This window comes from Haliotis rufescens, unplaced genomic scaffold (genome assembly GCF_023055435.1).
Source record: "Haliotis rufescens isolate VD_foot unplaced genomic scaffold, xgHalRufe1.0.p SCAF_27, whole genome shotgun sequence".
NCBI lineage: Eukaryota > Metazoa > Mollusca > Gastropoda > Lepetellida > Haliotidae > Haliotis > Haliotis rufescens.
In genome coordinates this window covers 4189473-4215058 of record NW_025963968.1, presented here as the reverse complement: position 1 = coordinate 4215058, position 25586 = coordinate 4189473, and the positions used below count along the sequence as shown (strand labels likewise).

The 25586-nt window shown below is 40.1% G+C and overlaps 1 protein-coding gene and 1 long non-coding RNA gene across 3 annotated transcripts; one reads left to right on the top strand and one right to left on the bottom strand.

The window, feature by feature from the left end:
• The first annotated feature begins 100 nt into the window (after positions 1 to 100).
• LOC124139375 (eukaryotic peptide chain release factor subunit 1) lies at positions 101 to 16036 on the top strand. Its single transcript, XM_046506401.2, has 11 exons — positions 101 to 487; positions 935 to 1110; positions 1467 to 1606; positions 2745 to 2883; positions 3600 to 3790; positions 5147 to 5276; positions 8887 to 9042; positions 9836 to 9900; positions 11763 to 11835; positions 12362 to 12436; positions 13554 to 16036. Exons 1-11 carry the CDS (start codon positions 387 to 389, stop codon positions 13634 to 13636), a joined length of 1329 nt encoding a protein of 442 aa, XP_046362357.1. The 5' UTR covers positions 101 to 386; the 3' UTR covers positions 13637 to 16036.
• Positions 6226 to 8067, bottom strand: LOC124139378. Of its 2 annotated transcripts, none has more exons than XR_006861760.2 (2): positions 7989 to 8067; positions 6226 to 6435 (listed from the first exon to the last, which is right to left on the bottom strand). It is a non-coding gene; the product is annotated as an uncharacterized LOC124139378 (long non-coding RNA). The 2 variants fall into 2 exon arrangements; XR_006861761.1 differs by lacking the exon at positions 7989 to 8067 and adding an exon at positions 7120 to 7386.
• Positions 16037 to 25586: the final 9550 nt, after the last annotated feature.

The following is a 25586-nucleotide window of genomic DNA, read 5'->3' as shown; positions in this document are numbered from 1 at the left end:
AAGTCGGGTATGCACAATTTCGTGTGTTTTCTATGGCGTTTATTTTTAGATCATTGCCAAATGACCAATGAGATGTGTCGTCTTGTCCTGTTTCGGCGTTGTGCCATAACGTGACGTCAAACTTCATTCACATGGCTTGGCGAACTTCATCATTGCACAATTCCATGTAAAAGTTCTTTATTTAAGCCAGTGACATTATTTACAAATTTCTCATGTGAGTATTTTGAAAACAGAGGTCGTAAAGTAGGAATTAAGGAGCCATCTTGGCTTAAAACGCCTTTTCTGGGGCGAAATTAGACTGTAAACCCTTCACCATACGGGAAGGGGACGACACGCGTGACGAAGGTATTTCCGTCGTGTCTACCTGTTGGATTCAGCAATAAAACATGGCCACAAATGGTGTAGATGGAGGCGAATCAAGCGCCGATAGAAATGTAGAAATCTGGAAAATAAAGAAGCTGATCAAGAGTCTTGAAGCGGCGAGAGGGTAAGAAACAAATTTATTTTTTTTATCCCACGTGAATTGTCAGAATTTTCCCATCGGACGGTTCCCAGTTAAAACTTGATTTTTACAAACTTCTTTTTGTTTGGATCGTTCTTCACAGTTCAACAATTGCAGTGATAAAAGAAATCTTACTGGATCTTTATACCATTGTGTCATAAAATTCCTCCATGTTCGTGCCATATTGTTCATAGTTTGTACTTGTTGAACTTTATGTCATGGGATTATTAATTTGTAATTTATATATATATACCAATACATTTCTTTCAGCACCACAATTCTCATGAATAAGGTTTGTTTGTGGCTTTGGCTGTGATCATTAAAATGTGAAGTAAACACTACCACGAGAAAACATGACCTTTCATGAGTGATTGTTTGTATCAGAATTTACATAGAGAATGTAGATAACCTTTCAACGTTTTTTTTCTTCAGAAATGGAACAAGCATGATTTCATTAATCATCCCACCGAAAGATCAGATATCTCGAGTCAACAAGATGTTGGCTGATGAATTTGGGACAGCATCCAACATTAAGAGTCGAGTTAACAGGCTGTCTGTGTTAGGGGCAATTACATCTGTACAGCAGAGACTCAAACTATACAACAAAGGTAAAATATTATTTTAAACAGAGATAGAACTTGTCCCCTGGCCTATAGTCCTTGTCAAACTTCCCAATAGTTAAGGTATCCTATGGACTAGAAGAAATTTGCCATTTTAAAAGAATTTGCTATATGCTATTGGGCGGTCAGACTCAGTGTCTTGGTTGATTAATGTGTCATCGTTTTATGCAATTTTTATCTGTTCTTGATAAGCGAAATAATCAAGTACTTTTTCACTGAAATTGGAACATAGTTTAATTGAAATATTGATGAAGTGACTGCCTGATGACCATCACGTTGAACACATTGGGAACATTCGGGACACTTTATGTATGTTAATAATTGTTATTGTGTTTTCTCTTCAGTTCCTCCCAATGGTCTTGTAATATACTGTGGCACAATCATTACGGAGGAGGGGAAAGAAAAGAAAGTCAACATTGACTTTGAGCCGTTCCGGCCGATCAACACATCCTTGTATTTATGTGACAATAAATTCCACACAGAGGTAATTCCTATTTGTGTTAGTGAGCAATGCAGTATCAGTGTTGGACGCATTTTAGTTACAATGCAAGCTTTGTCTCCATAGGCTTTTGTGACACAATTTACCATTAAGAACTTTATTATACTCTCCCAATTAATTAACTCTGTAGGTCAGGAGACGTGGGGGGTTGGGAACGGTGGGGTATCCTAGTGGTTAAAGCGTTCGCTCGTCATGCTGAAGGCCCAGGTTCGATTCCTCGCATAGGTACAATGTGTAAAGCCCATTTCTGGTGTCCCCAGCTGTGATCATGGTGATATTACTGGAATATTGGTAAAAGCGGCTTATAGCAATACTCACTCACTCACTCCAATACACTGGCAAACGGATCTGTTGGATTAAGGTTTCACTCTGTACTTGTGAAAGAGATTACAGCGTATATTGGCCTCATCTCACCTTTGAAGATCCGGGTCAGAAAAGGCGTAATAGACGACTACGCTAGTCGTAAAAGACGACTACGCTTGTTGTAAGAGACGACTAACGGTATTGGGTGGTTTGGTTGGTGCATGTCATCATATCCCAATTGTGTGGATTGATGCTCATGATATTAATCACTGGATTGTCAGGTTCAGACTTGACTATTTACAGACTGCCATCATATAGCTGGAATATTGCTGAGTGCGTCTGAGTCATCTAAGACTCCTAAATTTGATATACAGATTTGTGTCCCTTGGGTACGCCAGGAAACTGTGATTGTGGGTTTGTATCCCAGTTTCCCCCAATAATGTTTCTAGGTTTGTTAGCATCATACCTGTGCTCTTGGGTTTCACCAATGTGGTAAATGTCTGAGATGTGGGAAGAAAGCCAGAAGTGATGCACATTAAGCTTGGACGCCATGATATGAATGGAATACTGTCCTAAGTGGCATTAAACACAACTCGCTCACTCACTCTTTTTGTTTAAACAGACACATGAGATTGTGGATATGAACTTGATTCAGAAATTATTTCAGAAATTAATTAGATGCATCTCCCTTAAGTGTGTAAGACTTCTCCATCAATTCATTGAATTTACCCAACATTTTTTGACATTATGCAAGGAATGTGAAGGTACTTGTGATTTTATAACAATAGTGGTACAACCCCAACTATTGTCTCCGTTTCAGGCCTTGACAGCACTATTAGCTGATGACAACAAATTCGGGTTTATAGTGATGGATGGTAATGGGGCATTGTTCGGCACACTATCAGGAAACACAAGGGAAGTCCTTCACAAGTTCACAGTCGATCTACCAAAGAAGCATGGTAAGTTGTTAGTAGCAGTGACATGGAATTTCATAACTGATATACATGCATGAAGATTGTAGGCACAGCCTTGTGGTTAAAGCATTTGCTTGTCTCCCCATGACCAGTTTCAATTTCCCATTTGCGAAGCTCTTTGTGACAGCTCTCCACAGGAAAATTGATGAAATATTGCATAAAGCGTGTACAATTCTCACTCGTTCATGTTGGTTCTACATTTGAATGAGATTTGACCTTTTTCTTGTGATGTCAACGTGGGGAAGAGAGAGAGGAATAAGACATGGATTTTGCTTGTCCATGCTTGTCTCACCATGTACTATGGGGAGTGGGAGTCAAATAGGTCCTTGTCGGGGATTTTTTTCAAGGCATTTTAGAGGCCGATAATCAGCCCTATGTCAGCAGCACAATTCGGTAAAACTTCCTAAATTGGAATTAAAGATATCCCAAGTAAAATTAGTATCTGATTATTTAATCAGCTTAATATGATACAGATTTGCATATTGACTAAGGTTGATATTGCATTTAATGTAATTTAGACAACCTGTAGATTGGCATGTATCATAACTGAAACTTTTGGTTTTGAGATTTCCTATTCTGCACTTGATTATTTACAAGCTGCTGCGATATAGCTAGAATATTGCTGACAGTAGCTTTTACAACTTTCATTCAATTTTATGGTATGATTTCACTGAGTCAACATTTCCTTGTTTACTTCACAGGTAGAGGAGGTCAGTCAGCGTTGCGTTTTGCCCGTCTCAGAATGGAAAAACGACACAACTACGTCAGAAAAGTTGCCGAAGTCGCAGTACAACTCTTCATCTCAAATGACAAGCCAAACATTGCAGGTTTGGTCCTTGCCGGTTCAGCTGACTTCAAAACAGAACTTAGCCAGTCCGATATGTTTGACCCTGTAAGTGAATTCATTACAGTGGTTATTTGTCAAATGTTATTTGCATCCATATGTTGCAGTGCACAGTCTCGTGCAGATCCCGGGTAGAATAGGTCTTCAGCAACCCATGCTTACCATAAAAGGCGACTATGCTTGTTACAAGAGGCGACTAACGGGATCGGGTGGTCAGGCTTGTTGACTTGGTTGATGCATGTCGTCGTAGTCCTATTGCGGGGATCAATGTCAATCACTTGATTGTCTGGTCCATATAGCTAGAGTGTGGCGTTAAACAACAAAAAAACAGTGTAGGAAAGAGCAATATGTTTTCAGAATCATGATTTACAGATTAGTCAACTTTATTAAACCTACTGTGGTGATTCTGGGCAGATTTTTAACCATTGCCTTTGGGAAGAGGTGACAAATGGTTCGTTGTCAGACTTTGTTCATTGGTTGTCATTGTACTCCAAAGATATGGGATGTTGCTAATAATGTCAACCACTAGTTTGTCTTATGCATACTTGATTTCCCAGTGGGGTTTTGGGGTTAGGTCTCTAACAACTTATGCTGACCTCCCTGTTGAGATTCTGGGTTAGGATAGACCCAAGTCACAAGAGTGGACCAAATGGATCGGGTGACTTGGTTGATAGCATGTCCTAGTACCCTGACGAGGAGGATCGCTGTACATAATAGGAATCACAGGCTTGTGTGGTCCACACTCAGTTATTTACATCCCGATGTCATACAGCTGGAATATGCTGACAGTGCGATTTCGCACTGACAAGACTGCGCTGGTGCAGGTGTTTATGTAAACTACAGATTGCCAATCTTCCCTGTACGTGTTTAATTTTCCAGTAAAGTTTGAGGTGCAGCCGTTTATCTGTTGTGCTATCAGTTGTGAACATGCAGACTGCACATGGTGAAGTGAAGAAAAAAGAACAACATTGCACCATGGTTGAATGCTGCGTTGAACAACAAAAAACTTGATTAAGAGATTAGAGAGTAGCCAACAGTCATGACCGTACGTCTATAAAAGGAGCATTTACCTCTGCAGGACCCGTGAACATCTGTGTAGAATAGGTCTTCAGCAACCCATACTTGCCGTATAAGGCGACTATGCTTGTCGTAAAAGGCGACGAACGGGATCGGGTGGTCAGGCTCACTGACTTGGTTGATACATGTCATCGATCCCAATTGCGTGGATCGATGCTCATGATGTCAATCGCTGGATTGTCTGGTCCAGGCTCGATTATTTTACAGACTGCGGTCATATAGCTGGAATATTGCTGAGTGCGGTGCTGCATCAGTTAGAATCAGCATTGTGTTCAGTTTGTTTCTCGTATAGTTTCCTCAATCTGACCCAGCTTGCTTTCATTTCAGAGGTTACAAGCAAAAATTATCAAAATAGTTGATGTCTCCTATGGAGGTGAAAATGGCTTCAACCAAGCAATAGAACTGGCATCGGATGCCTTAGCCAACGTCAAGTTTATACAGGAAAAGAAACTCATAGGTAAGCAGCCTGTGTCATTCAGTCCATGCTGTATTCCTCCTTCACAGAATATTTTGCGGAAATGTCCTCTTGATAATCACTTTTTGTGCTAGACTCGTGCAGAAATTTGCATTTATCTGCTACAGAATAAGGCAAATATGCTGCAGAAATGTCATGCAAATCTAACATTAGGGAGGTCAGGCTTATTTTGTACATAAATTATTTTATACAGGTTTATGCATCTACATTTAGTTTATGTGAAAATGAATAAAAAACACTTTTCCTTTTTAATTTATGTCAACAACTTTTTGAGATATGGCTGTTTTAAAGGGGAAGTGTACACGCAAAAATCACTTTCTTTCTTTTTCTGAACAAAACGCAATTTTAGAATTAGTTAGTATCTGTGTTTGAAAATATACGCTCATTTTTTTTCACAGTGAAAGTAGGAAGCTCACAATAGTGTTAAAATGATATGTCGTTATGAGGCCTTCGTTTTACGAGCGAAATAGGCCTGAGTTATCCCCCTTAGATTATGACGTAATTGGTGCCAATTCAACTGGGTCCCTGTCTATTCTCAACGCAAAAGATATCAAGGACCAGTTTGCGGTAAAACAACATGGTCTACGACACACTCCGGCGCAGTGGTGACTCAGCATAACACAATTCTGGCTGGCATCTGAGAGGCTAGAATCACAAAACTGTACCTACACCACGTGAAGCGGCTCTAACAAAGCATCATGACGTCATAATGTTTATCAATTGGCACCAATGACGTCATATTGCAAGGGGAATTCCTTCAATGACATGCACACAATTGAACATAATTATTTTTTTAATGAAGATATCTCAGTGAATTTTGGAAGGCATGCACATCTTTCAATGCTCCATTTGGGGTGCATCATCATGTTACTCTTACTGCAAGTAACAAGGTTTTATCTCCTCTATAATACAAAGAACGACAACCTTGATATGCAGTTTTGATCAATTTTATTTGCATTTGTATCGCTCGGACTGACCGGACCGAGTACACACTTACAAGTCTGGTGAAGATATTACAATACACATTTTAAATTTGTATTAAATGTGACGTGTTCACTGCTGTCTTTCACCTGACGAACCAGCCTTCAGAATTCCAAGGAGCAGAAGACTGGTGGGCTAATCTCATCCAGTGACCAGTCATCTGTAACAAATATTTGGAATCACTTGAACTCATATCCAGTTCAGTATCAAGGGAGATATAAGAAGAAAAGATTCAAGCAATTGTAATGTGTAATTATATTCATGAAAAATTATTTTTACCTGACTTAATCTCATTAATATATAATAGGTCTTTTACAAGCTTGGGTATTTATACCCCACTGTCAAACGGCTGAATAGATGCAAAGTGTGATATGGGATAGGTTATAAATAAAACACAAAGTCATATCACTCACTATCACACACTAGGGCCATTCAATTATTGTTCAGTTTGCTAAATGTAATTTTAAATCTGTATAGATCTATTTTAAAGTGATGATAATCATATAATAAATACACGGATAACAATATTTAAATTGATAAATATTTGGTGAATAAGGATGCAGTCTACATAATGAAATCATGTTAAGTTGATTGGAATTCCAGTGTTAATTTCTATAACATAATTTATTTTTGTTTGGAAATATAGCACTGTAACTATTTTCATGATTCACTCCCCCTGCAGTTGTATTATATTTTGACCATCACCACCCCCTTTCGCAGTCATTTTTTCATTGGTAGATATAAAAACAAAATTTTGGAATGTTCAAATACATTGTCAACATTTCCTTCTAATTGTATAGCGTATACAATTAACTTCATGACTTTTTAGCAACATTTCACTTACGTTGTCAGGATAAAGTACCGGGGTATATTTCAAGTGCCATCAATTTCATTTTGATAAGTCAACGGCATCTTTACGCGAAGCAAACCGGAAGTAAAATTGACAATTGTTTTCATGTTTGTATGACGGCAATTCAGTGGCAGCTAGTTGAATCTTGCTGACATAATCTTTTTTCTAAGTGCTGGGCTTTCGAGTATGTGTGTAGATGGTAACCAGATGTGAAATCGCACAAAATGCCTTCTTTAAAAAATAATGAAGTTGTAAACAGTCGCGCTACGAAACGTGGACTAGTCCATTTTCATACGGGGAAATGGGCTGCCATGAAAATCTCAATGTACATAAAAATAAAGTTTTACATTGTGTAACCCCAACAATAAATGTTTGTTGCCTATCAATACAAATTACAACGTCTACAAAAGACTAAGTCCCCCCAACTAAGACAGGGCGTGTCAGCAATTCCTGTACTTTCTCCCTTGTCACCCCTACTATGGACCAAGCCCACTCGGAGTGCGACTGAGCTGTCGTCACGGCTGTGATGGAAATTGGGCCTAATTAGGATGAAATGTAAACAGAATGTGTTCCAAATATAATATTTCAATGGAAGTGTATTTTGAGGGACATTTCAGGATTGTGAATATACACACGAAGTCTTGAATGTGTTTATTGTCAAGACTTCTACTGAAAGCGACAGCTAGGAAAAACCTTGGACGAGTTTAATTTTATTGATAGGGGAGAGGAAGTAACTCTGTAATCTTTTTCCTATTGTTTCTTTTTCTTTTTCAACAAATAACATCAATTGATATCTGATATAGGAAACATGTTTTTTGATTAACCAACATTCTACTTATGTAATTTTTTTTAACGGGTTTTACCTGTCACATTGTCCGTGGGACACTTCCATCTTTGGCATTGTCCCCTTCCACAATAAGCTCGTCTGATCAGCGGTAATGTCGGCTGCTAGATGAAAACGATGGAACTTTGTTGAGAAAAAAGTAGGTGTGCCTATAATTTTACAGTTTTTCGATTACAATATTTAGAAACTAGATAGTCTTGAAATACATAGTAGCTATTCGTTTTGCCGCCATTTTAAAATTTTCACTGAAAATTTTAGTAAACTTACCTTTGAATGATTGGTGTTTTCAAATTTCGCGCCGCTAGCTCCAGAACGATATCAAAGTCGTAAAATAGAGTCTTCCATCTGTCATGTGATATAAGTATTGTTGTAATGTGAATCCAGGCACACCTCCTAGTTTTTCCCTCAATGTCAAAGGTACCAAGATTTTATGGTGCCATTTTGGCAAATAAGTGCATACCCTTGTAATCTAAAGAAGCTGCATTCTTAAATAAACATTCTATTCATGGTGAAATAAGCAAAGAGAACAAACAAGAATAGACATAATGTTTTATTTAGACATTCTTCATAAGCATGAATCTTCTTGTTCTTTCTGTTAATGAAGCTGAAATGTGATGAATTTTGTTAATCTTCATTTAATAAACAAGATGGCCGCCGGGCTTGACCTCCCTACTAACATTATTCCTCACTGTACGAAAGTTGCATGTATGTTTACACATTGTTACAGAAACGAACAGTCAACATGAATTGTTTTTGTCATTTTATGTTAAAATAATTTCAAACGGGCTGTGAAAAAGCGGATATGATGCCAACTGAGATGTAAAACAAGATTCAGTCTGAGTTGAACCCATGCTTGCAGAGAGATGGAAAGTTGTGTGATGTGACACTTTCACTTATGGTTTATTCTTGTCTTTAAGGCCGGTATTTCGATGAGATTTCCCAGGACACAGGCAAGTTCTGTTTTGGTGTTGAGGACACACTGAGGGCGATGGAGATGGGAGCAGTGGACATCCTCATTGTGTGGGAGAACCTTGACATCCAGAGGTTCACGCTCAAAAACCATCAAACTGATGGTAAGCTTCGTTACGAGGACAGGTTGGGGATAATCTTAAATTATGGCAATCTCTTGGGCGTTCTGGAAACCTATGATTGTGGGTTTGAATCCTATATTCACCTAGGTAACAACGTCAACCTTGTCAGCACTTGCTTAGGGTAAAAGTCTTGTGGTAGAACTTACGTGGATAGTCAAGGTTAGATTAAATAAATCCTCAGCAATGTATGCTTGTCGTCAGAGAAGGATAGTCAAGGTTAGATTAAATAAATCCTCAGCAATGTATGCTTGTCGTCAGAGAAGACTTAGTCATGTTAGTGGAGCTTAGAGATTTGCAGGCCGTCGTCGTATGGTTGGGATATTGCTGAGTGCTTTGTCACACAACAGACACTGTGACAGTATTCACTTAACATGCTTAAGGCCACAACATATTGATATGATTTATGGATCTTACTGTCAATTTAAGGATCAGTAATTTGGCTGTTGAAAGTGATCTTAATTTTTCAAATGTCTATTTAGAAGAAAATGCAACCAAAGAATTGTATTTGTCATGTTGATAATAACACCATGATGTTGATCATCCTTTGTTAGCAGCAGCGTTTCAATTGATCTTGTAACTTGAAAAAAACATACCCCACCCCCAAAATAGACATTGTTTCGTCATAACTTGGCATCAACCTTACTTTAATGGGGATCAAGGTACATCTACAATGACATCTGAGGGGAGATTAGTTCTTAGGTAAGCCTAGTTTGGGAAACTAGTACGAGTGTTTATTGAACAAAATATGCATTTAGTAAAACATTTTTATTTTCAGAGGAGAAAATTATTTTCTTGAAGCCAGAACAGGAGAAGGACAAAACATACTTCACAGATAAGGATGTGAGTATTGTCTTGGGAGGCTTGGGACTTGCGCCATTCATTCACGCCTGGCAGATAATCCATAATTCATTGTAGCTTGATGGTTATTCTCTTCATTGTGTCTAGGGAGTAGGGGATGATGGTCTGTGTGTTGTCATGGTTATGGACAGTTAGCTGGAGGACTGCACGGTATTACTGGTACACTGCAACACCCTTTTCACACATGTTATAATATTTTTGTGTGTTATACCACATTGGATAAAAAATATGTAAGAAGTTTCGTTATTGTTTGTATCGTTCTGTGTAAAATGTACGCAGAAATTCATTCACAAATGATGTTTCCTTTGAAAATTGACTTACAAAATGGCGGAAATGCCGAAGTGATATTTCTCTGGTAGTGACAGACAAGGCTAAGAAATATTTACTTTAGTACACTCAAGTCTCGTTAATCCGACAATCGGCTTTATCTGACACTAATGATGGGAACCAATTAAATCAGTGCTATTTAGACCCATTAATCCGACAGTCTCACACTCCGACTCCGGCACACCTAATTTGCAACGAATTACCGAAATCACTCATAAGTCAGTCTCGTTAACCCGACACAGTGATCAGTGTACTCCGTGGTCATCCACCCGCACGTACACATCCCGTGTTTTGATGCAAGACAAGTCGGCTGGTAGTTGCAAACGGCTGCAGAGATAAACTTGCTTAACAATAAACAATTAATGAACAATTAGTGTGTGTATCGTTATCTATCGTGTAGTTGTCCGATTTTCGATTCAAACGTTGATACTACTGAATTTTGTTTATCCGACATACTCGTTAATCTGACATAATCATATGCAACCGACCATGTCGGATTAACGGGACTTGGCTGTATGTGGAAAATAGGATCTGCATGTACAAGAAGTTGTACCAAGAGTTTGCCATTTTCTATCAGTTTAACTCACTTCCATTTCATAGCGAAAGAGGGGAGGTGTGGTAGCCTCGTGATTAAAGCGCTCGCTTGTCATGCTGAGGGCCCGGGTTTGATTTCCCACATGGGTACAATGTGTGAAGCTCATTTCTCGACGTAAAACCATGCTTACTTGTAGCAAAAGTGAAACATTGAAACTGGTTCAGAATGACAGCTCTCAAATGCTTTGATTTCTACTTGTACTCAGCACATTTTAGTAGTCTTGGACTCGCGATCTAGCGTCAAGTTTGAAGGAAAAGGATGAATAACGTACCACAGTTATCTGAAGAACTCTGGGTCTGAATTGTACATCACCATGGTACAAGAAGCACATGTTATAGTTGGGAGTACGCTTTCTTAGGATAGTGCATATTCTAGCACCTTTTTGTAAAACCTTTTTGGGGATTCGTTCCCACACTGTGATGAGACTAGAACTTGCACTTTACTGAAAAAGTGTAACCCAAAATATAACCTGTCACATTTACCACTTTCTAAAAGAGGGGGCACGGGTGGCCCAGTCATCTAAGGCGTCGCGATTCGCTGTGCAGAGTTGCGTCCCTTGGGCAAGCCAGAAACCTATGATCGTGGGTTCGAATCCCGGTTCGCCCCGATTATGTTTCTAGGTTTGTCAGCACCATACCCGTGCTCGTGGGTTTAACCGAAGTGGTAAACGTCTGAGGCCTGCATCACTTCGGGCTTTCCTCCCACATTAAGCTGACACGCCGCGACTTATAACTGGAATACTGTTAAAAGCGGCGTTAAACCCAACTCACTCACTCACTTTCTAAAAGGCATCATCAATTACGTGTTTGTACAGCTGCAATATTGCTGATTGGGGCATTCATCAACATACCTTCAGTGCCTATGATGACGCTGATTACCCGCACTTATAAAGTATTGATTTATGATCAATGATTGCTTCCAGACGGGAGTGGAGCTCGAGCTAGTGGACCAGATGCCCTTACTAGAGTGGTTTGCCAACAACTACAAAAACTATGGTGAGTTATCTCCCTGCCTGCGCAGCACCTCCATCCTCAATCATGTTTCAGGAGAATGGTTCCGAACTATAAACAAGGAATCTTCATTTGTGCATATTATGATGGCAAATTGGCTTGTTTACGTCCTCTCCCTTTGATTTTGAAAATCTTAGACGCTTTGATGAATCTCACAATAAAGACCTTTGCACTTTCATGAGATGAATGATCCAGGGGAGAATGTCTTCAGCAACCCATGCTTGCTGTAAAAAGCGACTTTGCTTGTTTACGGCGTAAGAGGCAACGACTGGGATCGGGTGGTCAGATTCACTAAGGGTTGATGCATGTCATTGTATCCCAATTGCATGGATCGATACTCATGATGTCAATCACTGGAGTGTCTGGTCCAGACTCGATTATTTAAAGACCGCCGTCATATAGCTGAAATATTGCTGAGTGCGGTGTTAAACCACAAACAAACAAAACAATATCATATGATGAATGTTTGAAATTTGATTCTCGGTTTGATAATGTGTCCGTGTTGTTGCAGGTGCCACCCTTGAAATCATTACAGACAAGTCCCAAGAAGGAGCCCAGTTTGTGAAAGGATTTGGAGGCATTGGAGGTAGGAAATGTGGAATGAGAGGCAGGATCGAAAGTTTAAAATCAAACCACTTTTCAAACAATCGATTTTTAAATCATATTTGTTGAATTAAGAATTTGCTTGCAACCTGGTTGTTACGTGTAATGAAATATATACTACTCAAAAGAAGTTGAACACCTGATACTTTCAGAATACTATAGTTAATATCTCATGCCATGACGGATTCACTATAGTAATGTGAAAGTATCGGATGATACAAACTCCTTGTGACTAATGTGGTGTCCTTTGCATTTGGATACAGTTGGGGGTACCCATGAAGAACTGGGTTAGAAAAGGTCTTTGGCAACCAATGCTTGTCGTAAGAGGCAACTAACTCGATTTAGTGGTCAGGCTTGCTGACTTGGTTGATACATGTCATCGTATCTCAATTGCATGGATTGATGCTAGTGATATCAATCACTGTATTATCTGGTCCAGACTCGAATATTGACAGACTGCTGTCATATAGCTGGAATATTGCTGAGTGCGGCGTTGAACAACAAACCAAACAAACACAGTGGGGATTGGGGTGGTTGTGTAAATATTCGGTACGTAGGAATATTTTTCTGTCATTTTCACTGTTTATGCCCCCTGTCACTCATGTAAGCTTGTTGTTTGCACCATCTTACTAATTTGCCTTCAGACTGCCTCCGTGGTCTAATGGTAGAGCGTCCGCCAAGAGAGCGGAAGGTCCGGGGTTTCGATCCCCGGCCCCCATACCAAAAGACGTTAAAAGATTGTACTTGTTGTTACTCTGTCTGGCGCTCGGCATTAAGGGGCTAAAACAAGGACTGGTCAGCTCGGACAAGATAGACACAATTTTATGGATAACAAGCTCGGAGTCAGTATACTGTGTCTGAGTGGGGTATCCATGTTAAACTGCGGCATGGTATCTCAGTGAGCTAGCACTATAAATCGGCATCAGTCCGGACTAGTACAAGCAGCCACACAAACACACACACGTACATGCACGTCGCTATATGAGTGCAATAATCTTAAACCCCTCACCTCACCTAATTTGCCTTCAGAATGTTTGTGTTGTGATATACGAGCTGAGTTGCTTCTCGCGGACCCAGTGTACATTTGTGTCTTGTTACAGGAATTCTTCGATATCAAGTGGATTTCCAGAGTTTGTCTGCCCAGTTTGAGGACTACGATGACTATGACCTTGATGACTATTAAAGAACTTGTCCCGAAACTGACTGGTGAAGGAAGTTGGCCGCGGGTTCTCAAGAACAGTTGTCTGGAACGTTGTTGAAGAGAAACATCTTCTTTAGAATTGTATCTCAGGATCTGCCACGACATTCTAGTGTTACAAACAAGCCATGGCACACCTATACCCTTAATGGGATGTGCAGGAAACAATTAATGGCCAAGCCCATTTATTATCAGAAGGGAGATCAGGTCACTTTTGACCCTTTTCTTCTGATCTGTTTAATGTTCATATGTTAAACATTTGAACGGGAACTGAGAAATTCTGTGATGACTTTGTGAATTCAGTTCCACATTTGCTAAAGTAATTAATTTAATATGAAGACTTGTTTGCATGTGAGAAACCTAGCTATGTCAATGTAGGATATGAATTTGTAAACGACCATGAAGCTTAAGGCTATAATGAATAAATTACTAGACATATTAATCTTTGACAAGCAATTTGTGTGTGTAAATTGATGTCAGATTCAATGTATTGAAGAATCTGCTTCGTTACGATCGATAACTTATAAACATGAAATAAAAAATGACCTCATTTTGAAGATTTGTCATTGAATTTGTTCTCTAAATTCAGTATGTCATTAAAAGAACCTGATTCAACTTAAGCCAAAAGACATGTAGTTATGTGACCCTACTGTTGTATGTTGCTATGGTGCAGTGCCTGCATCAAAACAAAACTGTCGCCTTCAAACTGGGTTCACAATCCAAACTGTAGATTATGTACATTTTGGTTGTAGCTTGCTGGCCATCGGCTCTTTGTCAATCTGTACGCCAAATAATTTGGAAGGACATAATAAAATGGCAGGCTTTTTCATTTGCATTCCTTATCGGACTGGAAACTATTTAGCTATGTGGGGAAACACAGAAGAAACTAACGTTTTATTCAATTTCAAATTTTCTGGTTATGAATCATTTATTAACAGTGAACATTCTTCTGCAATATTAATGACATTCTCTTACTTTTTCTGGATCGGTTTGAGAAATTATTGGTTGAGGCTGCTGGACTGAAACATTCTGATGGATATATCGGCCCTTTGGAGATGGTTCCAAATATATTAATCTTTTGGTCAAAGTGGCTGTTTTTAGAAGACAGAATATGCTTTGAGATTAAGCACAAAACAATATGCAGATATAAATTATTATATATTGATTTTGCATGAGTTATGCACAGTCTAGTAATTTATTCATGGTCTTGTTGGTAGCTGTTTGTATTGAGATTCTTGCTTTTGACAAAAACTTTGTACATCCTTATTTCTTTTGTCAAAAGTTGTGGAAATTCTTGCGTGTTATGGGAACGGGATAAGTCATGTTGAAATGCACTGAAAATGAATACATGAAAATTAATCAACACATTTCATCACAACTCTAATCATCAAAAAGCATGGGTTCAATTTTGGGTTGATGTCTTATATCCAGTGTTATAGGTTGTCCTGAAGTATTTTAAATCAAGTCAATTTTACACACATTGCCTATACCATGGCATCCATGGCCAATTTAGATTCACATTTCATTCTGAGTGGTAAGTTGGAGTCACTGGTTATACTAGTGAAAGGGGAGGTAATTGGAAAGGGGGAGGTAATCAGAATATGGCCACATACCCAGTAGGTTGATTTCATACAGTTTTCACTTGAATGAAATCAAATTCTGATTGATTTTCAGCTACTGTTCAGCTGCTTTTCATTTGTTGGTTTTAGTTCATGGGAAATGGTCATTTTTGCCAGACTTCTTTAAAGTTGGGGTAAAGAATTCTTGATATTGTTTAATAAGCGCCTTTGGTACTATGTTAGTGTTTTGTTTCTTTTGATAGTATGTCGTGTAATTTTCACAGACGTAGTTTTCCAGCCATTTTTATGAAATACCTCATCTTCAATGCTTTAATAACGATCATTTCTATTAGACAAACTATAACTCAGGAGATTTGTTAATTTGTAGAAATTCCTTGAGAAACACAGAAATGCAACCATTTATCCTTTGTTACTTTTTTTTCTGACGAGGAAAAGTTTATTTGGTCAAGTTACTAAATCCCAGAATACACGTGATGCAAATCTCATGTTGAGAATTGTTTCATTTCTGAATTTGAAGAATAAATCTGAATAATTCATTACCCCTTGTGTATTTATTATTTCCCAATGTTTAGATGAATAGTGCGGATAAATATTTTATGATGGGAAGAAATCGAAGCTCTAGTATATCCAGTCCCATCATTGTGTTTTTTTCTATTGTACTTTCTTAGGTTTGACATGACTCTCGGAAACTTGTTGTGAAAGTCGATTCCTGACGATCATTCCACTGGCGACACATGAATGCTGGCAGGCTTTCATTTGGGACACGAACTTGTATAGACTTGAAAATAAACGGCAATAAATCTTATAGACTTCTTTTTTAATTGAACCTTTTAGGTCCCAAAGTGATAGTTTGCAAATGTAGTCAGTCACACTTGGTACTCTGTCCAGGATTTGGTTGCGTTCTCAGAACGTGACAGATGCTGTAAGGACCACGTTTTGTTGATCACCAGTAATCGGATTGATATTTTCACTTTATTGATAAACAGCTGACGTGTTATCTTCGGTTATGTTATTTATTACGGATGTAGATCACATGTAATGTTGAGGAAAACAGTTATCTCCCTTTACGGTATGCTATGCAATCGGCCAAGATCCATGTTCTATAGTGACAGTATTTGTTCTGTGAATATTTCTTGATATGTAAAGGAATGGCTTGTGGATAATCCATATTTGACCTGTCAAAAATTGACTAGAATGAAATAATGGCATATTTTACTGGATCACGGCTATCCAGTTATCTCATACTTGCTTGTGTTACTGTTGACGGAGCCTGATCTGATGTAGTCTCTGGTTAGACCTGAAATAACGTGTAAGACGATCGTATCTGCGAGATAGGTATCCACTTTGACATCACGTCTAAGGCCGGACTTGGTTCATTCATTGGCTGACAAATGACAAAGGGAAAATAAACAGCATTATTAATTTGTATTGATCAGCAGTATGGGAATGGTTGAACATTCGATATAATGAATGACTTTCTTAAATACAGTGAAACCTTGTTTGTCCGTACCCCTTTAATGTGGACACCCTATATTCCGAACAATTGTTGGGGTGTCTATTGTAAAGGGACATAACTCATAACAATGAGTTATACAGAAATTCGTTAATCTTGACAAAATAACTGGGGACAGTACCCCCGGATTTACAAGGTTTCTCAGTAGAGAAAAATTCCAAACAACTTCTCTAAACAATTGATTTAAGAAATCTAAGCTATGTCTGGAAGCAAAAAACTTGATTTTAGACTGATTCTAAATTGCAGTTCTATGACAATGTTATTGTCGTTCCATAATTTGGTTGTACTTCCAAGTTATATGTTACGTTTATATCGGCAGTTTGAAAGTTGAAATGTAAATAAAACTATTGGAGCAGTGTGATATGGCATAACCAGTTTGAAACTTGGTTTCAGAGTTTGTTTTCACAACCAATATTCTTAGTCCTTTCCAGGCTGAAATTATTGATTAAAAAAATGGAAACTCAAATCAACTGATCATAGATTTGCTTTGAGTTTCTTTAAATTATTTTGAGCTTGTGAAATATGGTTGGTTTTTGTCTGAGCTTTCATGCTTCGGAATGCATGGTGGCCGAAACTGGTGACACCTCACTGGACATATGTGGTTTAGTTTTTAGAATGGGCTTCGAGTTTTGAGGGTGCATGATCAGATTTTCATGTTACTGTTTATTTCATCTGACCTATCTGATATGGGGAAAATTAAAATCTGGCCTGTGTTTGGCATGTCTTGTGTGCATAAGGTCACACATTTTTAATATTATGTTTCACAGACTTCGGTCGAAATAAAAATAAAAATAAATAGCTATGTCAATCATGTATTTATTTATATTAAAGTCATTCAGCGTGGAGTTAAAACTGCAGCTGGCTATTATTTTATATTGTGTAAGAGGGTCAATGTTACTTGCGGGAGACAATGAAAATGAGTATTTGAATGATAAATTTATTCCTTTTCAAGATGCTTTTTAGTAAGGGTGGAGGGCCTGTGAAACGATAATTAATTAAAAATGTGTGGTCACCCCCCCCCCCCCCCCCCCCCCTGAGTCTGAGTGAAAGTATCCATTGCATTTGGTGAAAACAGATGTTAAGTTCTCACTGGGAATACCGGTAAGATATCACTATGCCGAGTTTTGGGGATTAACCTATGTATGCACAAAACAGATATGCCACAATCAGAAGTTAATGTCTATAAATGAGGGTGAAATTATGTTAATTGATGACAAAACAAATCTTTAGATAATTGAGCATGGATGAACTATTTGTATTTAGAATATGACCAAAATTCACATGTTAAAACTGATGTTGCACCTCTCATATTCATATTTACTTTTGTAAAGAACTTCATTTCTTTGTGAATCAATGTGTATTTAAAGGTTGCTCTTGTTGCACTCTTTTTTAAGAGTTGTCTCCCTTTCACTTGGCAGAAAGGGTTGATTTGATTGGTGGAAGGGTGATTGGCATTTCTAAATTGTTTAATATTAACCTTTTGGGATTATTCATGCCATATATTATGGCAGAAACAAAATATTGCACTTTAAAAGAGCTGGATATATATAGCTTTTGGACCGATGTATTGGTAGTCATGCAAGTTATTGTATATATATAGGGTATTATTAAGTCAGATTGGTTTGGGTATAGAACTGTAATTGCTGAAATAATTCCCCCAAAATTGTTCAATTTCACCTGACAAAATTCTATAAATAAAATTAAGTTTTTGTACGCTTTTGTTCTGTTGCCTTTTTTACTTTGTTCACAACACAAGAGGCATTATCAGACTAATCAATGGATGACAATGCAACAAGATCAAAGAGTATCAACTTCAAACATGCAGTGATATAACGAGTACTTTTCGGTGTTAAAACCCAACTCGCTCACTTACTCTGGACCATCTGATGTGCAGGTACTTAAACAGTTTGGGAAACAATGACTGAAGAAATTGGGTTTAACGTCGCATCCAAGATTATTGCACTTATATAGCGACGTGCATGCACATTGTGTGTGTGTGTGTGTGGCTGCTTGTACTAGACCAGACTGATGCCAATCTTATAGTGCTAGCCCACTGAGAAACCATGCCACAGTTTAACATGAATACCCAACTCAGACACAGTATACTGACTCCGAGCCGACCAGTCCTTGCTTTAACCCTTAATACCGAGCGCCAGACAGGGTAACAACAAGTACCATCTTTTAACGTGTTTTGGTATGACGTGGCCGGGGATCGAACCCCGGACCTTCAGCTCTCTGGGCGGACGCTCTACCATTAGACCACGGAGGCGGTCGAAGACAGAATGAAGAGTTCTGAAGCTGTAAAATTTGCTGTCCAGAGTTGCAGCCCATTGGTGTACCAGGATTAGCTGATTATGTGCCTTGGTTTGTCAGTGCTGTACCCATGCTCATGGGTTTCATCAAGGATGGAAACTTATGATATGCGTTACTTTTGGGCTTTCTTCCACATTAAGCAGACGCACCATGACATCACAAATATACTGAACAAAAGAAGTCAGGGGTCATGAAATATTTTTATATAGCATTCACATTTAAATAAACTCTTCACAACAAAAAAATCCCTGAAAATATCCATGATCCCTCACTTTTTTTTTGTTCAGTGAGATTCGGGGTAAATTTGGTCCAACCTATCATACACTGCAAGGTGTTCTGACTTGGCCAGTAGCTTGTCATCTTGGCCTGATGATGTATACGGTAGTTGTTAATGTTTTCAGTTACTGAGATGGTTATTTACAGGCCACAGTAATAAAGATTGAATAATGCATTATGCAGCATTCTCTCACTCTCTCACTCTCACTCCACTACCCATAAAAATCAACTTAGGTAGTTTTAAAAATAAAATAAAAAATACTCTTTAATTATTAATCTTATTGCATATTTTATGAATTATTAATCTTAGAGACCGTTCATTTATTTTAGGGGCGGGTGGGTCAGAAGAAATCAGGAGGCTCATGAAAAATATATGACAGTCTTAGTCTAAGGGAGGGTCATGAAAAGATAATAATTAATATGAACCAGGTGCAGGGCCCCTTTGCACAAAGCTATCTTGCAGTAGAGATTATTTTGCATGTGTGTTATGATTGACAAGGTGCCAAAATAATTATTTAAACAAATACCTGTCTACATATTGAGTGAGTGAAAGGGTATTATGTCACTTTTAGAATGTTCCAGCTGTGTCAGGGCAGGGGTACACTACATCGTACCCTGGGGGCAGCTGTACACTACATTGTACCCTGGGGGCAGCTGTGTTAGGGCAGCTATACACTGCATTGTACCTCTGGGGGCAGCTGTGTTAGGACAGGGGTACACTACATTGTACCCTGGGGGCAGCTGTGTTAGGGCAGCTATACACCACATTGTACCTCTGGGGGCAGCTGTGTTAGGGCAGGGGTACACTACATTGTACCCTGGGGGCAGCTATGTTAGGGCAGGTGTACATTACATTGTACCCCAGGGGGCAGCTATGTTAGGGCAGGGGTACACCACATTGGATCCCTGGGGGCAGCTGTGTTAGGGCAGGGGTACACTACATTGTACCTCTGGGGGCAGCTATGTTAGGGCAGGGGTACACCACATTTGACCCCTGGGGGCAGCTATACACTACATTGTACCCCTGGGGGCAGCTATACACTACATTGTACCCCTGGGGGCAGCTATACACTACATTGTACCCCTGGGGGCAGCTGTACACTACATTGTACCCCTGGGGGCAGCTGTGTTAGGGCAGGGGTACACTACATTGTACCCCTGGGAGCAGCTGTGTTAGGGCAGGGGTACACTACATTGTACCCCTGGGGACAGCTATGTTAGGGCAGGGGTACACTACATTGGACCCCTGGGGGCAGCTGTGTTAGGGCAGGGGTACACTACATTGTGCCCCTGGGGACAGCTATGTTAGGGCAGGGGTACACTACATTGTGCCCCTGGGGACAGCTATGTTAGGGCAGGGGTACACTACATTGGACCCCTGGGGGCAGCTGTGTTAGGGCAGGGGTACTCTACATTGTGCCCCTGGGGACAGCTATGTTAGGGCAGGGGTACACTACATTGGACCCCTGGGGGCAGCTGTGTTAGGGCAGGGGTACACTACATTGTGCCCCTGGGGACAGCTATGTTAGGGCAGGGGTACACTACATTGGACCCCTGGGGGGAGCTGTGTTAGGGCAGGGGTACACTACATTGTACCCCTAGGGGCAGCTGTGTTAGGGCAGGGGTACACTACATTGTACCCCTGGGGACAGCTGTGTTAGGGCAGGGGTACACTACATTGGACCCCTGGGGACAGCTGTGTTAGGGCAGGGGTACACTACATTGTACCTCTGGGGGCAGCTGTGTTAGGGCAGGGGTACACTACATTGGACCCCTGGGGGGAGCTGTGTTAGGGCAGGGGTACACTACATTGGATCCCTGGGGGCAGCTGTGTTAGGGCAGGGGTACACTACATTGTACCCTAGGGGCAGTTGAACTCTGGTCTTAGGCATGAGGTGCCAAAGCTTTAGCCAGGAGGCTATCTCCCCACTGTTGTCTACATACTGAGGGTTTACAGCAGCCTGTGATGGCAGCCTGAACCCCAGATTACCAATGTGTGACTTGGCTGATTGTTTGCATGTCACTACACAATCTCATTGAAATCAGATCTTTGTTCTTTGAGTCTTGAGAGAGAGTATGTTTTCACGCCGCTTTTAGCAGTATTCCAGCAATATCACGGCGGGGGACACCAGAAATGGGCTTCACACATTGTACCCATGTCGGGACTCGAACCCAGGTCTTCGGCGTGACGAGCGAACACTTTAACCACTAGGCTACCCGACCGCCCACTGAGTCTTGAGGACATCCCAATGTAGGCCACGTCAGACCGACCTTTCGCAGGCTTTGACCGACCAATGACATGACTGACAAGAAGTCGACATTAGCCAACCAGAAGACAGCTTTCTCGTGCTTTACAGCACTAGTTTCAAACTGGCGACCACACTTCGAGACAAATTTTCGATTAAAAATTTGAAAACAAAACAAAAGAAAGTTCTGGAGTGATTGAGTATGGTTTTATGCCGCTTTTAGCAATATTCCAGCAATATCACAGCAGGGGACACCAGAAATGGGCTTCACACATTGTACTCATGTCAGGAATCAAACCCCGGTCTTCGGAGCGATGAGCCAACGCTTTAACCACCAGCCTACCCGACCGCCCCAGAACGTTCTGGAATGGGTAATAGATGGCTTAACTTGTATAGATTCAGGTGTAAACCCAATAACTGTCATTCAGAAAACCCAATGTTAAAGTTGTCAAGGTTCCAAGATCAGAGTGAGTGAGTGAGTTTGGTTTTACACCGCTTTTAGTAATATTCCAGCAATATCACGGCGGGGTACACCAGAAATGGGCTTCACACATTGTACCAATGTCGGGAATCGAACCCAGGCCTTCGGCGTGACGAGCGAACGCTTTAACCACTAGGCTACCTGACCGCCCCTCCAAATAAAAAAACACATTCTAACTGTCACTTTCCTGATCCGGAAAGCAAAGCTCTGATTGGTTGGATGAAAGGCCGTTCTGACATGACCTGTAATGGGATGTCCTCAGATCTTTGTTCAGCGGTAGCAAGAACCAAGATCTGATTTTAATGAGAATGGTCATCACGCTCAGACAACATGGATTGTTGCAAATGCTTTTAACCCCTGGTTTGCCTGGTCCAGATTCGAACATTTACAGGCCGCTGTGATGTAGCAGGGATATTGCTAACTGATGATCATCTCACTCAAATGAACAACAGAACAAAGACTTGAGAAATTAAATCCTTTAAATGTTACCATTTGGTTGCAAACAAGTCAAATTATGTACAACGTTAAAGTATAGTCAATTTGTTACATTAGAACATGTATACCAACAATCCACTGTACATATTACTATGTACAAAACCCTAATGCTTCATCAACTGGTGGGAAAAAGGTGCCGTTACACTATGGCAAGAGTGAGTGAGAGAGTGAGTGAGCATCTTCATGAGGCAAGGGCGTTAATAAAAGTCTAGTTTCCACCCTTGCCAAACTAGGCTGGAATTTCTGCGCTCGGTCGTAGCACCACCAGTGGCTTTTACGAGTTATGTCCCTTCTGTGTCTCTCCTATTGACCAATCAGGTTCCATCTCTCATATCACTTGCATTTGCTTAAAACAAAATGGCAGCGCCCAGTCATGATGATCTGATTCATAATCAAGATGTATTTTGTAATAAAGCGGCTCTTACCCTCAGAAGTGCATCAAATCACTTGAGCACCTTGATAAAAAACATGTAAAAATTTGGAAAATAGCTGTCAACGCCCAGGTGGCTGTACACATGCTTTGCAAATGTTTACAAACCGGATTTCTAGTTCATTACGCGATTTTGATTGGACTATGTATAGACTCGATAGTGTAGCCAAAATGAAACACCAGAATTCCAGTCTAGTTTGGCAAGGGTGGAAACTGGACTTTTATGTTGGGAAGATGGTGAGTGAGTGAGTGAGTTGGGTTCAACACCGCCAGAACATTACATCATTGCATGTCAGCTTCGGAGGAAAGCCCGTGTGACACCAGTCATAAATGTTTACCCAATATAGGGATGAGGCTTTGATTTCAACCTCTGGATCAAAGGACCCTATGGGGCACAACTCAGCATGCAAATGTGGTACCTTAGACCATTGAGACATGTGAATACCATGGAGCAATACAACACCAAGTCACAATCTAGGGTGTAATCTCATGCATAAGAACCCCTTGCATCATAACCAAACACTTGTTCAATCAGATCGGGCTCAATGACTTGGTTGATGCATGTCATTGATCCAAATTGCGTAGATCGATGCTAATGATATCAATCACTGGATTGTCTGGTCCAGACTCGATTATTTACAGACTGCCGTCATATAGCTGGAATATTGCTGAGTGCGGCGTTAAACAACAAACCAACCAACCAATCTTTCAGGATCTGCTGGTATTAAGTCATAATCAAATTTACCCATTTTGAATTTTTCCTTCTGACCTGTAAGTAGGGTTGGCTAAAAAGATTGATAATTGGAATAATCGTTGATGGGAAGAATTATTAACAATTATCGATATGAAACTGTTGCCATCAATAATAACTCACATTAACTGTTGTGATTAAATATAGATTAGATTTACTGAAACGGACAATAACATCACTTGTCAAAGATGGAAGGCAACTGTTTTTGTTTTATCTCAAATGTCCACAAAGTAATTTGCAGACTTCTCTCATAAAGCTGGAATATTGCCGAATGCGGCATTAAACAACTGTCAAACAGGTGTACTGACTGGAAAGATTGACTGGAGAATGTATTAATGAGACTGAAGATTATTAACTCAAATCCATATGGTTATGTGGCAGCACAGATGGTTGTAAGTACATTTGTGGTGATTGTTAGTGGCAGTACATGATTGAAGCGCTCATAAAATGCTTAATGCTGCCGTGGCCACATTTTAACAGAAAGTGTGATTAGGGTTAGAGTTGGAGTGTGGTTGTTGTATTGCCTGTTTTGATTGTCAACCTAAAACTGTTGGTTCAATATAATTTATTGATTATCCATTATCTTGCGGTCATTTACTGACTGCACAATCAGTTCTGTATGTCAGGTAGGTGAGTGAGTGAGTGAGTGAGTGAGTGAGTGAGTGAGTGAGTGAGTGTGAGTGAGTGAGTGAGTGAGTGAGTGAGTGAGTGAGTGAGTGAGTGAGTGAGTTGGATTTAACGCCGCTTTTAACATTATTCCTGTTATATCACGGCGTGTCAGCTTAATGTGGGAGGAAAGCCCGAAGTGATGCAGGTCTAAGACTTTTACCACTTCGGTGAAACCCATGAGGACGGGTATGGTGCTGACAAACCTAGAAACATAATCAGGGCGAACCGGGATTCGAACCCACAATCATAGGTTTCTGGTGTGCCCAAGGGATGCAACTCTGCACAGCGAATCGCGGCGCCTTAGAGGACTCTGCCACCCGTGCCCCTGTATGTCAGGTGAGGTGAAATGCATTCAAGATTATTGCACTAATATAGTGACGTGCATGCAAGTGTGTGCGTGTGTGTGTGTGTGTGTGTGTGTGTGTGTGGCTGCTTGTACTATAGTCCAGACTAATGCCGATTTATAGTGATAGCACACTGAGATACCATGCTGCAGTTTAACATGAGACACAGTATACTGACTCTAACCGACCACTCCTTGTTTTAGCCCCTTATTGCCGAGCCCCAGACAGGGTAACAACAAGTATCATCTTTTAACATCTTTTGGTATGATGTGACCGGGGATCAAACCCCGGACCTTTCACTCTCCGGGCAGACGCTCTACCTCTAGACAACAGAGGCAGTCCGAGTTCTGTACGTAGATTTCAGGTTAACCTTTGCATTTCAATTGGAAATCACCTCGTAACAATATATCTTTATTTCCAGAGGTTATGAGAAAATTAGCCCCTTAATACAATTTCCATACATCTCAAGGGGACTAAAATGCTATTTTCTAGGCTCTCAGGCCAACTGCATAAGCAAAACATGTTCACAGGAAAATAGTTAAATTAAATAAAATTCTCATCCTCAGGTACCACATTTTCCCCCAAATAAAAACAGGTTTTCACAAGTTATTGCCCTATCACCATCCAACCTAGGGAATGAAATAAGGGTGTCCTAAGGAGTGTGTGAGTGAGTTGGGTTTAACGCCGCTTTAAACAGTATTCTAGTTATATCACAGCGTGTCACTTAATCACTTAATGTGGGAGGAAAGAAAGCCTGAAGTGATGCAGGTCTCAAACATTTACCACTTGAAACCCACGAGCACGGGTATGGTGCTTACAAACCTAGAAACATAATTG

Bases quoted from the DNA above. Each gene is read 5' to 3' on its own strand.
- LOC124139375 (XM_046506401.2), top strand. From the start codon at position 387: ATGGCCACAAATGGTGTAGATGGAGGCGAATCAAGCGCCGATAGAAAT. The intron at 488-934 runs GTAAGAAACAAA...TTTTTTCTTCAG, and splicing joins AGTCTTGAAGCGGCGAGAGG to AAATGGAACAAGCATGATTT. The intron at 9,043-9,835 runs GTAAGCTTCGTT...TTTTATTTTCAG, and splicing joins CAAAAACCATCAAACTGATG to AGGAGAAAATTATTTTCTTG.